This window comes from Sinohyriopsis cumingii, chromosome 15 (genome assembly GCF_028554795.1).
Source record: "Sinohyriopsis cumingii isolate HCF-2022 chromosome 15, ASM2855479v2, whole genome shotgun sequence".
Lineage (NCBI taxonomy): Eukaryota > Metazoa > Mollusca > Bivalvia > Unionida > Unionidae > Sinohyriopsis > Sinohyriopsis cumingii.
Genome location: NC_142975.1, coordinates 24,642,262 through 24,660,014, shown reverse-complemented (window position 1 = coordinate 24,660,014; position 17,753 = coordinate 24,642,262). Strand labels below are relative to the sequence as shown.

Below are 17,753 nucleotides of genomic sequence, written 5' to 3'. Positions count from 1 at the left end.
CGAATTCGGATATAACGCAGTCGTGGCATGGCTCCAAAAATTTATTATACATGTATTTTTCTTGTGCACAAAAAAATTCTTAAAAAGTACGAAAAGAAACGTAAAAAGTTGCTTATCATTTTGGGGAAGAGATCATGAATGAATAATACAAGATGATCTTGGCCTTGCTCCAGAAATTTTATATGTATTTTCTCATACACGAAAAAGTATTTTTTTTTTCTTCTTAAAAGTAAGAAGAAGAAAAAACGCATAAAAAGTTTATTCTGGGATCGCGTAGGTCTTCGCCAATGTCACAAACTTGGATTGTTTTTCCTTATTGGCTGCAAAACATACCATGTGACTTTTTTTATTTGTTTGTGACATTGTTGGCTGTTTAAACTTTTATATACAACCATTGGTTTGGAGTACAGAAATTCAGAGGCCTTATGAAAGGAAGCCGCAAACAGGATATAAAATGCACTGAAATTTATATATTGTTACATAAACAGATTCTTTGTCCGCATTGACAAGCCATTTAAACAGTGCAATGTTATATCATAATCCGCTTATCCTGACATCTAGCATGAGTTCTGTATGTTGTGAAATATCCGCTTTTTTGTTGACATTTCTGGTAACGGAGATCAACCGGACGAGGCATTGTCTCGTAATCTATCTTTCATCGGATTTTCGGCCGCTTGCTAGTAATTACTATATTTACAAAGACTGACATTTGTATGTGGATGGTAAGTAAAATTCCTCTTCGTTTCACTCAGAATTAAATCCTTCAGAGCACTCACGTTTTCTGTATTAATCCCTGTCATCAGAACACCTGCATCTCTATCGTCCGTTGACCCTTTGTTAATTTTCAGACGCATGCGTAGAAGGCAGCATCACGCTACTACCACAAATGTAAAAAAAAAAAAAAAAAATACATCTTACTTATTGGTTTATTCAGTTATTCAGTAGGCATGGAGGGACAGTAACTAGAATAGTCTAAATGACGGCCAATTCCTTTTTAAAAATGTACCCAGATAAAATAGTTTGCTGAAATTTCAAAGGAAACAGATTACCTTTGAAGCACCGACTGTTATGAAAACGTACTCAGCAAATGGAAAAAATAACAGTCTCAATCATGCAATACAGTTATTTGATGTTGCCGCCACCATAAGAAATGGGCATTCGTTTGGTTCTCCAAAGCTGTCCTTTAGCGGTGACTTTAATAGCGCATGCACCCTTCATCAAAGAAAGCCGAATACAATCTTTCAATAACAGCAAAGAACTTTTCTTCAAAGGAAGTCAGTACCAAACTTAAATAAAAGTGATGGAATCTGATGGATTTTTTGCATTTTCCAACGTGACTGGAACATGTTAACTGTGCTGTGAAAATCTCCTTTTTGTAGGGAAAAAGTTCATAACGGCAGCTTAACACACAAACTAACTTTTACTGACTTGGAATGTACTTTAAAGTAAATGTGCTTCGTCATTCGTTACGTGATTGTGCTGTTTTTCCACTGAATTCAGACCAATATGACCTGTTACAAAATTAATGAATATTTTAAAGCTGTGTGTGCATATTTTATTTTTTTGATGGAATCACTTATATTGTGGATTCAATGTATATGATGAGGTTCGCAGGTGAGTACACGGTGTTGATACTTTTCATGCTATACATTAGACATTTATTCATGGTTCTCTAAATAAAGTAACCTATTATATTATGTCTTCTCTGTTTTCACTATAGGTGTATTTCTCATTTAATATGCAATAATTCAAGATGGTAAATGTGCCGACGAAGCACGTATTTTACCGCCCGCATTTATTACGCACACACCCCCCAAAAATTTTTTTTTGTTTTTTTTTTTGGCGGGGAGGTGTACATTTTCTTCAGCATATAACATGGTTCGGTATAAAACACGGTCGGGTTTTATGGCTCCCAACTACCATGTTATAGCGGGGTCATACTGTACTGGTGACAGAAAGTTTTGGACTATTTACAATACTGTAATCTTAATTTTTCACTTGGTTTAGAGGGAAATAAATTAATTGTTTAATTTTTTTGACACTCTAATTTTTTGTATCTTTTCTTTACTAGTTTAAGAACACAGAGTCATAATGCCAGTAGAAAATCAGTTCCTTGGGGGCACTTTTGTTTTATATGGCTTAGTATTGATTTTATAAAGTTCATAACAATCAATCCTACATATATTTGTGACTTTACAGTATGTCCAAGATATTAGATAGGTTAGTTTCATCATATTGGGTTTTAAATTAGTTTTTTTTTCTAAAGTCCAAGGAGGAGACAAGCCAGATAACATCACAGGTGACAGGACAGATTGGCTGGAGGCGAGAGGGTATTAAGTACCGCAGGAATGAGCTTTTCTTAGATGTCCTTGAGTCTGTAAACCTTCTGATGTCTCCACAGGGACAGGTGTTAAGTGCACATGTTGCTGGGCGAATTGTGATGAAGAGCTATTTAAGTGGAATGCCAGAATGTAAATTTGGGATTAACGATAAACTTCTAATGGAGAGCAAGGGCAAGAGTAGCACTGATGAGACTTCCTCTACTGGCAGATCAAGGTAATTTAGCTTGGAATTGTGTATATTTACTAGTAGTTTGTTATAAACTTGTGCCTGTTGTGCCATTTTTAGGTGAATGTATCACTTTTATGGCATGAGTCACCACGTTGTAAGAGTAAAAACTATTAGATTAAAACATATTTGTTAAAATTTGTGCAAGTCATATATGGGGTGGTGACATCTTAATCCTATCAGTTATGTGCCTCATGTATTCTTATTGACTATTGTTAGTTTTATTAGCACTTCTAACACAATATTGGCTATATGATGCCCAGATCTATTGTCCTTTGTCTGTCATCTGTCATCCCTAAGTACACATTTGTTATCACTACTTCTCCTAAAGTAGTTAGGGGATTGCAGTGAAACTTTACACATTCATCACAAGGTCTAGTTGGACAATCTTATATCCTGTATGGCAGCATACATGCTTACCACATAGCTGCCAACCCTCACGAATTTGGTGTGAATTTCATGACTTTTTCAGCGATTCACAGATTCACGCTGCAAGCCAAAAATTCACGAATTCTCCAATCCTCAATTATTTTAAATCTTTAATAAAAATAACTGATTTCCTGTTAAGCACTAGTTGTGATATTCGCAGTTGCCGAAACAGTCTGGTACTGCTGGTTGCAATATTAGTAGATCTACAGCCGATTAGTACAGTTGGCCCTGTAGCAAGCATTTTAGTCTATTTTAATCTATATGTATAAGTGTAGTTTTACAAATGCTTTTGAGAGAAACTGTGGCCTAACCAGAATTTTGCTCCACACATGCGTCAATAACACTGATTTGAGTTACCGTTCAGCAACACATTTAAGATCTTGAAAATGTCTTTACCACCAAGAAAAAAGAAATGTATTACTCAAAAAGTGAAGTTTAATTTGGAATATATCAAAAATTGGCCATGCATTCTGCCATTAAACATTGATATTCATCATGCTTTTTGCACTCAGTGTGCCGTTGCAGAGACGATGTGAGAAAGCACGTCGGTTGCAAAAAACACGTAGAAGTTGGGAAAATTAAGAATTCACAGAAGCATTATTTGTGAGTTTTCTTGTCGAACACAATCTATCTTTATCAGCTGGAGACTATGCTAAACATTTGTTCTGTCAAATGTTCCCAGACTCGAAAATCGCTTCCATATTTTCCCGTGGAAGAACCAAAAGTGCTGCAGCTCCTGTGCATTCCTCACAGCAACAGTGACAGCAAAAGACTATTTTCTCTAGTGAGGAAAAATAAGACCGACTCTAGGGCCTCCTTAGCTGCAGAAAATTTGTCAGCATTTTTAATCACCAAGATCAACCAGCAGGCAAGAAGTCTGAACTGTTTAGAAAACAAATTTACGATCAAGCAGTTGAGGAAGTTCAAGTCTGCCACAGTATCATGTCTTGATAAATAAATATTTCCGCATATGTGTAGTGTTTTAGTTTTATATTGCGAACTTGATATAGTGTAGTATTGACGGTCAGAGTGGTCAGAGTGGATGGAGTTATTGTCATGGAATTTTTCACTAATTCATGTCCAAATTCACGAATTTTTGTCCCTTTTTTCACTAATTGTGAGCCTGGAAGGTTGGCAGCTATGTTACCATTATGCTATTGGCATAATCATTGTGCTTTTTTGACTGAATTTTGTCTTACGCTTGCCTGTATATGGATTAAACTTTTCCTGTACATTAAAAAATAAAATAAAGCAATAAGAAGTTGTGTTTCTCATTTATTTTATCATCTCTTTAATTCCACTCATCATAAAAGTTTGAAAATATTTTTTTTTTAAAAGACTGCTGCATAGGAATAGCATAAGAGTTAATTGTCCATTGTAGATCTACATGTACTTTCCTAATTTTCTATTTACAAAAACTATATATGACCCATATGCCATCTTGACGTATCAATCCCTAACCCTCCACCTTTATCTGCTACTAAGAGAAACCTCCGTATGATAAATAGAACCAAACTAATGCATGACATCCAAGCTAACCTAACAACTTGCTTACCTCCTACAGCAGAACAACTCGATAACTGCCTGCGTTCATTGCTTGACAAACATGCCCCAGCTACCAAGTGCAGAGTATCAATTCAAAAGTGTTCTCCGTGGTATAGCAGTGTTAGGGACCAGCTTCGCACTGCTAAAAGAGATCGCCATAAAGCTGAGAGGCTTTGCCTTTGGACCAGACTCACTATTCATAAGCATATCTATGAATCCACTAAGAAGAATGTCACAAATATAGTCCATGCAGCGAAATCAGCTCACTACGCTACTAAGATCATATAAAGTTCCAGCTGCAAAGAGCTCTTCAAGATTACTAACAAGGTCAAATCTACACCACTTCCAACTACCTTCTCTCCAGTCGATCTTCCGGACATATTTGCAGATTTCTTCCATGACAAAGTACAAACCGTTAGAGATAAGCTTGACACCACAATTTCAATTGACTCGTCGTCACCATACAGTTGGGATACAGAATTTGAGCGGCAACCATTAGCAGCATTTGAACCTGTCTCTATGGATTTTGTACATACACTCCTGATGAAGAGTGCACCAAAGTCATGTGAACTTATACAATTCCAACATCACTGCTGCTTGAGTGCTTAGATCCAGTATTGCTTCACTAACTGATATTATTAATATCTCTCTCTCATCTAGGGAATTCCCATCATTTTTCAAAACTGCCATTGTAAAGCCTCTGCTGAAGAAACTAACACTAGACCATAATGATTTAAAGAACTACCGCCCAGTTTCTAATCTCCCATTCATATCAGAAATCTTAGAAAAGGTTGTTCTATCCCAGCTTGTATTTCATCTGAATTCAAACAGTCTTTTTAGCAATGTACAATCTGCATATCGCCCTTGCCACAGTACTGAAACTGCTCTTCTAAAAATAGTTAATGACATTCTCTCTGCATTGGATAGCGGAAAGGTTACAGTCCTCATCCTCCTTGATTTGTCTGGAGCATTTGACACAATAGACCATGCTATATTACTTCACCGTCTCCACCATGTATTTGGCATTCACGATACTGTGGTTCAAGTCCTACTTGGTCAACAGGACACAAATTGTATCTGCAAATGAAATACACTCCAGCCCAGTTGATCTATGTTGTGGTGATGTTCTCTTCATTCTATACACTCAGTCGCTCTCAAGAGTCATAGATCATCATCCAGTGTCTCACCAATTGTATGCTGATGACACCCAGATATACAAATGTAGCCACCCAACTGAAGTTGATGCTACCATCCAAGGTGTAGAGAGGTGCATTTCTGATGTGAAATCATGGATGACATGTAACAAGCTGCAGATTAATGATGATAAAATGGAGGCCATTCTGATCACAACACAAAGACTTTCTCTTTCACATCCTTTACCTCAAACAATAAATATCAGCAACACCAACATTAAATTCACACAATCAGTATGAAACCTAGGTGTTACTCTGGACAGTACTCTCACAATGCACCATCATGTCATGAACATATGCAAGGCTGCATATCTTGAGCTGAGACGCATCAGCTCCATTCGCAAATATCTTTCAGTTGATGCCACTAAAACACTTTTGTGATCATTAGTACTTTCAAGACTGGACTATTGTAACTCAATTCTGTCTTGTTCATCTCAATATTTGCTCCAGAAACTTCAAAAAGTTCAAAACACAGCTGCTCTGATCATACTTAGAGTACCACGATCAGAGCACACCTCCCTGCTGCTATGTACCCTATACTGGCTATCCATTCGATCCAGAATCAAACAAAATTTGTTCTCTGTGCTACATTTCACTGTTGGACTCTAGTCCAACATACCTATCTGACCTCACCCATGTGTACACACCAGCAAGATACTTACGCTCCTCTTCTGACAATCGTATACTCATTATTCCCACTATGAAAACAAAGTCATATGGACAGCGTTCTTTTGCATACCAGGGCCCAGCAACATGGAATGAATTGCTCACAGAACTTAGACGCAAAGACACAGTGATCCCATCCAGGAGTGCTCTCAGAACTCACTTATTTCGACTTCAAGGACAAACTTAAAGACCTAATAATGTTTCCTACCTTAAATATTCTCAGCATGTTTTTTTTATGTTTTCCAGTTTCATGGTGTTTGTTTTTGTAATCATATCATTATATATGTTTTTTATCTTATATGTGTTGTCTAATGTTGTAAAGCGCTTAGAGCTTCTAAAGATTAGGCGCTATACAAAGTCCACATCATTATTATTATTATTATTATTTCTAAGAAAACAGATGGGTTTCTTTCAGTTGAAACTTTGCCTCACAGATTCATTATATTCATAGTCAAGTTAGTTAGCAGACCAGCCTGCAGTTTTAAAGATGTCAGATATTAAGCAAAATGGGCTTTTACTGTTTCACTTGTGGATGAAAATTCATAGAGCATATGGGTCTTTATAAACTTTTAAAACATGTCCAATTAGAAAAAGGACAAATCAACACCACTTTACAAATTAGAAAAGAAGAATGTGAGGTTGATGCAGTACAGCACTCAGATTGAATACTCTATCATGCCTATTAAAAAAATGTATGGCCTAAAATATCATTCAGCAAAAGTTAGACTATGTAAACTAGTTAAAGTGAGTGTTGATTATAGATAATTTTTCATCATGTCTTTTGTTTGAATTCTGATTCTAATCCACATAGATTTTGCCCATTTTTCCAAGTATTTTGACTTGGCAGATCCATGTTAGTACTAAAAATTGAAAGTACCTTTTTCTTACAGGGTATTATAATTATAGCATAATATATTAGCTACAGTGCAATAGCCTCAGCGAAGCAATGTGCTAATATTAGTGCTAGTAATATATAGAATACACTTTTTATGCTCAGATTACACTTTTTCCACCTTTGTTAGCCAAAATTATGCTTATTCCTCTGTAAGGTTTGGCAAGCATGTGGCATTCACAAGATCTGTCTAAAATATTTAGGTTTTGCTACTCCTTCTCAGTAGAAAGTCATTTTGGAATCAGATTTTCATGACAAGACTTCTTATGATGTCTGGTTGGTCATAAATGAATATAATACCAATCTGATATCCAATATAGCCACACTTAGTCATTTTTGAAAATCTTATTGCTATTCCTCGTGACTCAATAATCATATCAGCATGGTGTTTTCACTAAAATACTTCTGGAATCTAGTTGGTTCTGTATCAGACTGGTGTTATTTGGTATCCAGTGTGGCCATTTCAAAGCCTCGTTATCACTACTGCTTTTGAATGGATAATAATGTCATTCTGACTAGGTTTTTACCAGGTATCTTATGATGCCTGGTTGGTTCTTAATAAAAATGGTGCCAAGCTGAGGTCCAATATGGCTGCCACATTGGCCATTTTGAAACTTTCGTTATCACTGTTTTTCTTGAATGGATTGTCATATCATCATGGGTTTTTACCGAAAGACATCTTATGGAATGTTTTTTCCACTGAAAATGGTATAGATATGATGGCATCTCAAAATTCTTGTTATTGCTACTTCTGATTGGATGGTCATGTCAACATGGATTTGTTAATAAAAGAACTTAATATGGAATCTAATTCATCCTAATAAAAATGGTTATCTGTTGGCCAGGGGGTGGGGAGGATGGCACTTTACAGCTATTACATACTTATGAGAGAGTGATAGGTGTAAGGTAAAGTCAATTTCATTTGTAACCTGCACATTGGAAAGGATGTTGGCATTCCTCTACACTACTTTCATGTACTGTGGCTGAAATTTCTTTACATATTGTACTCATAGAAATTGCACAAGATCTAAGCACAGAACTGAACATGTACTCGAAAAATCAGACTGAATTATTCCAAAGTACACTAACAGTTTTTAAAATAGGGGAACTTAATTTTTGCCAGAGTAGGCAATACCAGCTTCTGAAAGTGCAATGAATGAATTACAAAATATGTAAAATTCTAGAAATTCAATGATGTTTTAATTAAAACTGTTTTATTATTGGTAAAATGTTAATGTCCAACTATATATATTTTTCAGTGGAATGTCAGGAGGAAAGACATCAATTGCAATTGATGACTGCCAGTTCCATCAGTGTGTCAAACTTAGCAAGTTTGAGACTGAGCATAGCATCAGTTTTATCCCCCCTGATGGAGAATTTGAACTAATGAGGTACAGTACACCAGTCTTACTTAGTTTGTCATATGTTTAAGTAATATGAATTAGTTATAGACTATGATAAATTGAAAAGCCCCACCTGCTGGTATCTACCACCAGCTGTGAGTCAAATTATTAATTTGAAATTGCAATGGACCACTGACCAATCCAGTCATGGCTATGTATGAATTACTACAGAAACACTAAGGGTGTCAAGCTTGTCCAACTTTGAATGCCTGACCAATCACAGCTATATATGAATCACTACATAACAACACCAAGGGTGTCTAGCTTGTCCAACTTTGCATGTCTGATTCAAACAAGGCAGCGTATGAATTACTACATAACAACACCAAGAGTGTCAAGCTTGTCCAACTTTGTATGTCTGATTCAGACATGGCAGTGTTTGAATTACTACATAACACCAAGAGTGTCTAGCTTGTCCAACTTTGATGGATGCCTGACCAGACATAGATATGTATGAATTAGTACAGAACCAATCCAGGAGTGTAACTTAACTGACTCGGATGGACCCCTGATGAAATATGGCTCAGTAGGGCTTACTATATAACAACACAAGGAGTGTATAGCATGTCAAAATTTGATGGACCACTGTACAATCACGGCTATGTATAAATTGCTTCATCAGTATACCAGGAGTGCAAAGCTTTTCCAACTCTGATGGACTGCTGTTGAAACCTAACTGTGTGTGAATTATCATATGACCACACCAGAATGCAATGCTTTCTTAACTCTGGACTGCTGTCGATACCAAACTGTGTATGAATTATAATATAATCACACTAGGATTGCAATGCTTGGCCAACGCTGATGGACAGCGGTCGAAACCTAACTGTGTATGAATTATGATAAAACCACACATGGATTGTAAAGCTTGGTCAGTTCTGATGGGCCATTGTTTAAACATAGCTGTGTATGAATTACCATTCATAAGTTTTTAAAGCTTATCTGATCCCAAGGCAGTGTTGTTAATTGATTTTCCGAGACTCGAAATAGTAGTTTCATCTCTTTCATTTAATTATTGTGAAATTTAAACTATGAACCAATAAACAGTTTTTAATGAAGTGTTAAAATAGTACAGATGGTTTGATTTTGTACAACTGTTGTGCTGTTGAGTTTTCATTCCAGCGGTGGAAAAAGTGTCCAAGGACCACACTATATTAAAAGTTGGAGTTATTTTGAAATCAACAGGTTGCAAATATCTATACCTTTTCTTATTGAAAATTCAAACCTTGTGTTTGAGTAACCATTCCCTGTAAAGTATCTCTTAAACATTTCATTTTACTTTTTTTTTCTTCATTTACACTAACTTTGGATATAAATGCAGCAGTGTTTCATCTCTTCGCGTTTTCTGTCCATGTTCGTTGATCCTTGTGCTCATGATTGGTGCCCAAGCACATCAAAATCAGTATGACATTTCTGTTAGCTGCTGAAATTGATTATCTTGTGCTTATTTCACACTAAGTGCACATTACTAATTAAGTAGTACGAAGTATGCTCCATTCATTCAGTCAGAAATTGACTGTAGAATGATCTTTTTTGTTTTTATTTCCTGTGGTCTTTTTATGTCATACAACATCTGCCTTGTGCCAAAGATGTAAAATAAGGGTCACTATTATTTGCTTCTTTTGTTTTTTTTTCTCCATTAAAGTTTTACATTGTCAGAATCATGCAGTATTTCTCTATACTGTACTGCTTCATACTTATGGTACAAGTGATATAAAATAGTATCTTGTGTTCGGAACAACCTTTGATTGTAAACAAACAATGAATGCTCATGTAGCAGACGAGAGCTTTTGATTTATTAAATTTGTCTATGGGTGAACTAAACAAATGGTGTAGTCCATTTGAAAGTAGAGAAGTAAAGTTGATGGTATGGGTGAGTTCATTGAGTCTCAAAACAAAGTTTCAATCAAGCAAATGACTGCATGTGATATCTGCAGTGTCCACAAGAAATGTGAGAATGCATTATTAAAAATATTATTTTGGTCATTTAAAGTCTTGTTAAGGAGAAATGCTCATAACTAAAGTATTCATAAATAGAATGGTTCAGACTATGAGTCGTGCTCTTTAGGGCCTATAAAAATAGCACAGAAATGCATATTAAGCCCAAGAGCTATCCCATCTCCCTCAGAGATGTCCCATTTTACAAGATCGTACAAGCAATAAATTCAAAACAGAAATGCGTAGCCCCGAGTGGCTGAGTGGTCTAAAGCGCTCTCCGTTACGGATCACTGCCATCTCACCTCTGTCTGCATGGGTTCGAGTCTCGGATTCGGCCAGTGTGGGTATGTGAGAAAGCTTGCCAGTAGCTTCTCGAGGGTGGGTGGTTCTTTCCAGGGATTTCCCAGGTTCTTCCTCCACCATTAATACTGGCCGCCATGTATAGCCTATCGTGTGCTGAAAATGGCGTTAAACCCTACAACAACAACAACAAAACAGAAATGCAACCGAATAAGGTGGGTTTTGACAGAAATGCAAGAATCTCAGAGCCAATATGCCAGGACAATAAAGAAGCCTTATTATCTCTGGCAAAATGGGATGTCACAATCATCTGTTTTGCAATTTTCCCCCATTTTACTTTTTTGATAAAACGTTTGGATTTATAGTACTTGTCATACAGGTCATGCATATAACTGGGATCCTTCAACAAAGTATGCTAATGATAGACAATAAAAATGTCATCTATTGCTGGTAATAACAAGGGCAATACATATACTTACCTTTTTGCATCTTGAATTTCCACAAAATGTACTTTCTTAATTACTTCTGTTAATCAGAATTACATGGGTCAAAAAATTTATACGCAGCACAAAATTTTACTGCAATTTAGAGTACATTTCCAACAGAAATTATGTTCCAAAGGAGAATATACTGTACTTCAAAATGATATTAATCTGATATTCTCTAAAAAAAACAATATTTATTCCAGCATTTTCTCAAGATTTCAGTCTAATCATTGACAGGACAGAAACACTTGTGCTTGCTTCAAGGCCAGTCCCTCCAGAAATAAGTACAGCATATGGTGTTGACCCAGCTAATAACTCCAGTCCATCACAATTGAAATGCAGAATTTAGTTAAAATGACAAAAACAAAATTCCTAATTCAAGACCAACTGGAAAAGTCGTTTCAGAGTGCAGTCATTTCCAGTGACTAAATTTAAATTTAAGTAGATCAAAATGAAATTTATTTTTTAAATAAATGAGTGACTGTGTGATTACTACCAAGATCAAGGTTTGTGGGTAGTCCCATGTGCACATCAATATTGTTACTGGCTATTTGTTTCACAATGCATGTGTATTTATTTTGGAATCCAGCAGAAATTCTATAAAAAAAATTGTAATGTTTTTTTTGTTATTCTGCCTTAGGTAGAAAAGCAAAATGAGTATGTAATAAATAGGTTACTACATTTGCATAGGAAAATATGAACTCATTTTTTCTAAGATACACTGCACTCCTGCAGCATAGTTCAGAATTTTTTTCTTCATATTTTACCATACAAATGTAATAACCTATTGCATCCTAAAATTAACACTTTAACAAGTAGGAAGAGTTATCACTGTTCTAGCAATTTTCTTACTACCATATGACATACTAAATCGTACATTTTTTTCCAGATTAATATACCTTTTGAATGACCTAAGAAAAACCTTGCTAAAAAAGAATGCATTTTATATACAGGATACAAAGACAAATGGAGGAATTAGACTAGTGTGTGCTTCTGCAGAATCCTAAAATGATAATTTCACTAGTTGAAACAAAAACTGATCATAGAGCAGATGAAGAACGGATGGAAATCAAATGCTAGTGGAATGCAAAATAAATCCAATGCATTTTGTAGACAAGAGAGTACAAATGCAAACAGATAATGAGTCATGAAAACGTACAAGGATGAATGCATTTTGTGAATGGGTTTGAAAATCAATTCCTGTCAAACTGCTGCCAAATTTTTGTGAAAATCCATTTTTCATGATAATCCAGGAACAGATTCTTTATGGTTGCAATTCAGTACTTTAAAAACCATGTTTTTGTTGAGACAGACATAAACAACCATCACTAATGCGATGGCATTATCACTGATGGTTCTGTCTGAATTTTATTTGAACAGAAAATAAATAAATTATACTTGGATAACAAATATTAGGGCTGTTCTTTTTAAACATATATGATATCCAGGGAAGGCATTTTTAAAAAAATATATGCCAGGGTACTTTGATTTCACAAAGTTCATATTAAAATGATAAAAATAATTTAAATTGCATCTATGGGTGAGTACCTCACTATAAAAATGCTAGTGGAATGCATGTATTTTTTTAATGGCGCTTCCCCATTTAATTCTGTTAACTTCATTAATGTTGTTTGTGTTTTATGCATTTACTAATTTAATAAGCACGCTTTTGTATTAGAATTGATATCAAAGCTGTTGTTATTTGCCTTGAACATGCTAGGAGATGGAAAATCTACATTGGTAAAAGCAGTTTCATTTCATTCTAAAGGAACAAAAAGCAAAACAATGAACAAAGCAAAATTCTTGAAATCAGAATATATTTCAAAGACAAAACAGAAAAAAGCAAGATTATTATGGTTGAAATACAAATGAAATTAATTTAAGTTTAAAATGCAAATAAAATGTAAATAAGATTTGATAGAATTACCCATTTTAATGTAGGTAACATTTAAAAAATATATGTATTGTACCCATTATCCTTGGAGAATGATTCCGACTAATTACTAACAAAGCTACCATGACTCCCAGTAGCTCTATCCACTTGTATTGAACTTTCATTGTCACTACACCTTACTGAGCTATCATGACTCCCAGTAGCTCTATCCACTTGTATTGAACTTTCATTGTCACTACCCCTTACTGAGCTATCATGACTCCTTGTAGCTCTATCCACTTGTATTGAACTTTCATTGTCACTACACCCTACTGAGCTATCATGACTCCCAGTAGCTCTATCCACTTGTATTGAACTTTCATTGTTACTGCACTTTACTGAGCTGTCATGACTCCCAGTAGCTCTATCCACTTGTATTGAACTTTCATTGTCACTACACCTTACTGAGCTGTCATGACTCCCAGTAGCTCTATTCACTTGTATTGAACTTTCATTGTTAATACACCCTACTGAGCTATCATGACTCCGAGTAGCTCTATCCACTTGTATTGAACTTTCATTGTCACTACACATTACTGAGCTATCATGACCCCCTGTAGCTCTATCCACACTTGTATTAAACTTTCATTGTTACTACACCCTACTGAGCTATCATGACTCCCAGAAGCTCTATCCACTTGTATTGAACTTTCACTGTCACTACACCTTACTGAGCTATCATGACTCCCTGTATATCTATCCAACTGCTCTAGTGGTCCAGTGGTTAGAGTGTCCACCTTGGATGTGGGAGGTCGTGGGTTTGATCCCCAGCTGAGTCATACCAAAGACTTATAAAAAGGGTACTAACAGCAACCTCACTTGGAGCACAGCATTCAGAGGTTCATGTTTGGACTGGTCGGCCTGGTGTCAGGATGATGGGACTGGGTGGGACATATGCTACATGTCAGTGGTATGAAGCCCCAGTGCTAGACATCACTATAAACTATAAACTACCACACTGCAGACATTGTAGCGTTATGACTGAAAAATTGTTAAAGCTGCATTAAAAATCCACACACATTGCAGCTCTATCCACCTGTATAGAATTTTCATTGTCAGTCTCTTAATTTTTGAGCATGGGGGATTTCAGTTGCTCCATCTCTATAGTATGGTGTCCACTGTCTTGTATAAAGTGCAACCCCTCTATAATGCACCTCGCTATAATGCAAATTCGGATATAACTCAGTCGTGGCGTGGCTCCTGAAATTTGCTGTATTCATTCGCACATGAAGAAAAAAATTTGCTCAAAGTACATGAAATAGTGTATAAAAATGTATTGTCATTGGGGGGAAGAGATCGTGTATGAAATAGAATTTAATATAATCATGGCGTGGTTCCTGAAATTTTAAATACATGTACATGTATTTTTCTCGCACCTGGGAAAATACTTTTTTTAAAGTACGAGAAATAGTGTGTAAAACATTTATTATAATTTGGGGGATGAGTTCGTGTTTAAATTTGAATATAATACAATCATGGCGTAAAATCTGTATCACATTGGAATCTGTTGCATAATTGTTCCATTTACATGCAGTGTACCTAGAGGATGAAACAGTAGTAAAAAATGAAGAAGAGCAGTCAAGAGCAACATCAGCATCATGAGGGAAAACTTATAGCAGCAACTTCATGAATGGAGGAAGTGATTATGAAATACAAAGGATGACACAGAACTTATTCAACAACTCATGTTTGAATTATAGATTCTGGTTGTTCTGATTATATTTGTTGTTGTTCTGATACAGGTACAGGACAACCAAGGATATCAGTCTGCCATTCCGAGTTATCCCTCTTGTGAGAGAAGTGGGTCGGCAGAAAATGGAAGTGAAGGTGGTAGTAAAATCCAACTTCAAACCATCATTGCTCGCACAGAAAGTAGAGGTAAGAGGATTTTAAGCACAAAGTCAGGTATTAAAGAGATAGAAAAAATGCCTAATTGTTCATATGTTTGTATGGGTAAATTTGAACAAAAAAAAGAATGTGAGGGGAAACCCAATGTCCCATTTTGTTGTCGCCCATTTTGTCATTAACTCATTTGGGCTTGATTCCGTTCTTATGTGTGATCTGGTTTCTGCATTCAATCTCTGATCTTGCCTATAATCGTGATTTGTTTACTGCATTCAATGGCAGATCCCATCTCTAGTCATGGTGACTGTGTGTTAGATACATTGGTTACAAATGGGTTTTTTCCCAGAATCAGACTAATATTAAACCAGTCAGAAATGATTTTACTTTCCTTTATTACTAATTGAGAGCAGTTTCACCACACAAGTTCTGTTCATGAAAACTCGTAAATGATGGTGGACATAAGAGTGATTTTTGATGATGATGAGAGCAAAAATGAGTAGTTTATCGGGTTTGGTCTCAAAAATATTGAACAAGCAGAGGAAAAATAGATTCAGCAGTTGGATATTTTGCGATATTTAGATTCTGAGCTAGAAGTTTCTGAGATCGAATCGTCAGAAGAAGAGGATGCTGATAGCGATGATATTTCTAAAAGTTGAACATAATTTTGTAAAAATAGTGAAAGACTTGGACAAATAGGAAGAAAAAAAATCACTGTTTAGACAAATTCATTTGGAATTATTGGTGAAAATTTCATGGATTTTTATTGGACATAAGAAGAGAATTTAAGGTAAGAGTGAATGCATGTGTATGATACTTACAAAATTTTCCAAACAGGTAAAAACTCTGGGGCACAAGCAGCTAGATGCAGCTTAGTGCTGCTGGGGCATAGCAGCAGTGATACTGATAACAGTGCTGGGGCTGAATGAGTCAAATACTATGATAACTATGGCAGTGTTGCGGCAAACATTTTAATATATTGGCCAGGCAAGTGGCTTTTCAAGAACTACTTGCCCTGTGTGGAACAAATCTACTTACCCTGATGTTTTTTTTAATTCAGTTTTTAATAAAAATCATTACACCTCATGGGAAAGTAGCTTGATAAAGATGAGGATGCCATGTAAAAATTGGGCATGGCCCAAATATTGGTAAGTCTTGTTCTTGGAGAACAACATGAAATGATTTTTATGCCCGTCCATGACCCCATGACTTTCTTTGAGACATATCATGGTAACCTTGTCCATGTGTGCATATTTCCATCTGTCCACATTGGTCAGGCTTTGAGGTAGGTTTCAGGCACTGGTGAAGCATATTTGTTTCATGAACACATGTATTCCTTTTACTGGTATGTATCTAGAAAAATATTGATCTTGTATATCTTGTTAGTCACCATGCAGTCGTACGTTTTGAACTTCCAATTGTTCGAATTCTGGATGTAGTTGCAGTTTAAATTTGGATAATTTGTACTCTTTGAAATGGCTGTCTGCCAATTCAAACTTTGGTGGCTAGACGAAGAAAAATATAAATGTTTGATAATGCAATCTTTCTCAGCTTTGCAAAATGCAAATTATGTCAGAAAGATGTTGATTTGCGTGCTGTGGGAGAGAGTGCTTTACGATCTCATGCAGCTGGAAAAAACACCAAGCTCAGCTCACGTATTGGCTTCTAAAATTGGAAAAACAAGAAGCCTTATTTCAAATTAGTTTGAACTGTTTCTGTTTTGGGAGGGGCCCAGGAGTGGCCAAGTGGTCAATAGCTCTTTTTTTTGTTTAAATATCCAAATCATTAGATTTTCTGATTTTTGCCCAAAATTTTGATTTGTTTAAAAATGACACCCAAAATTTACAAATTATTTTATGATTCATGATGCAGACCTGCCAACCCTACTGAAAAAAGTGGGAGAATACCGATTTTCAGACCTATCTCCAGAATCCCTGATTGTTAAGAAAAAAAATCCTGATTTTTCTACTTAAGAAAAAAATCCATGTTTTTTTTTATACAAACAATAACTTTCCATTTTCCTGTTTCTGTATCTGGTTTTTCTGTCTGGTATGTTTCTTAGTACTTGACCATATCTGGCTTGATTTCCAGTTTTCATTTGTTGATACCAAGAGATTGGCTCACAGTGTGATTCTCTTTATCCTACCCCATCAGCAAATCACAGCAACATGATGTATAAGTTTCTCAGCAAGATGTGTCTAAACAATCTAGTATTGGTTAAGGACCTGGCCTTTTTCTCCAGTCAACTGGAATCAACACTAATGATCTGCATAAAGTTTTAGCTTTACCAAATCTGCAATTTAGATGCTGAATTGAATGTGGAAAGAGCAGATCATCATTGGGTTGCTTTCAGGAAGAAGAAGAAAAGGAGAAATCTGGCCAACTGTTGTTTCCAACCTTTGGGAGAGTAATGCTATCAATACTTTCACTGCTGCACAGCAACAGCAGTGCTGAGAGAGCATTCTCAATGGTCAGAAAAAAACAGAACTAGCCAAAGAGCCAGCCTGTCAGCATCATCCCTGGTAGCTATTCTTGTTAGCAAATTTGGCACCCAAGGAC

General features: G+C 35.9%; 1 protein-coding gene across 3 annotated transcripts in view; it reads left to right on the top strand.

Moving 5' to 3' along the window:
- The window catches only part of LOC149781421 (AP-2 complex subunit mu), an 85,055-nt gene that overhangs the window by 41,156 nt on the left and 26,146 nt on the right, over positions 1 to 17,753 (top strand). For all 3 annotated transcript variants that reach the window (XM_089935510.1, XM_089935512.1, XM_089935511.1), the window contains 3 exons: positions 2,267 to 2,556; positions 8,553 to 8,684; positions 15,095 to 15,230. In XM_089935510.1, coding sequence (XP_089791636.1) covers positions 2,267 to 2,556; positions 8,553 to 8,684; positions 15,095 to 15,230 — 558 coding nt within the window. The remainder of the gene's footprint in view (positions 1 to 2,266; positions 2,557 to 8,552; positions 8,685 to 15,094; positions 15,231 to 17,753) is intronic.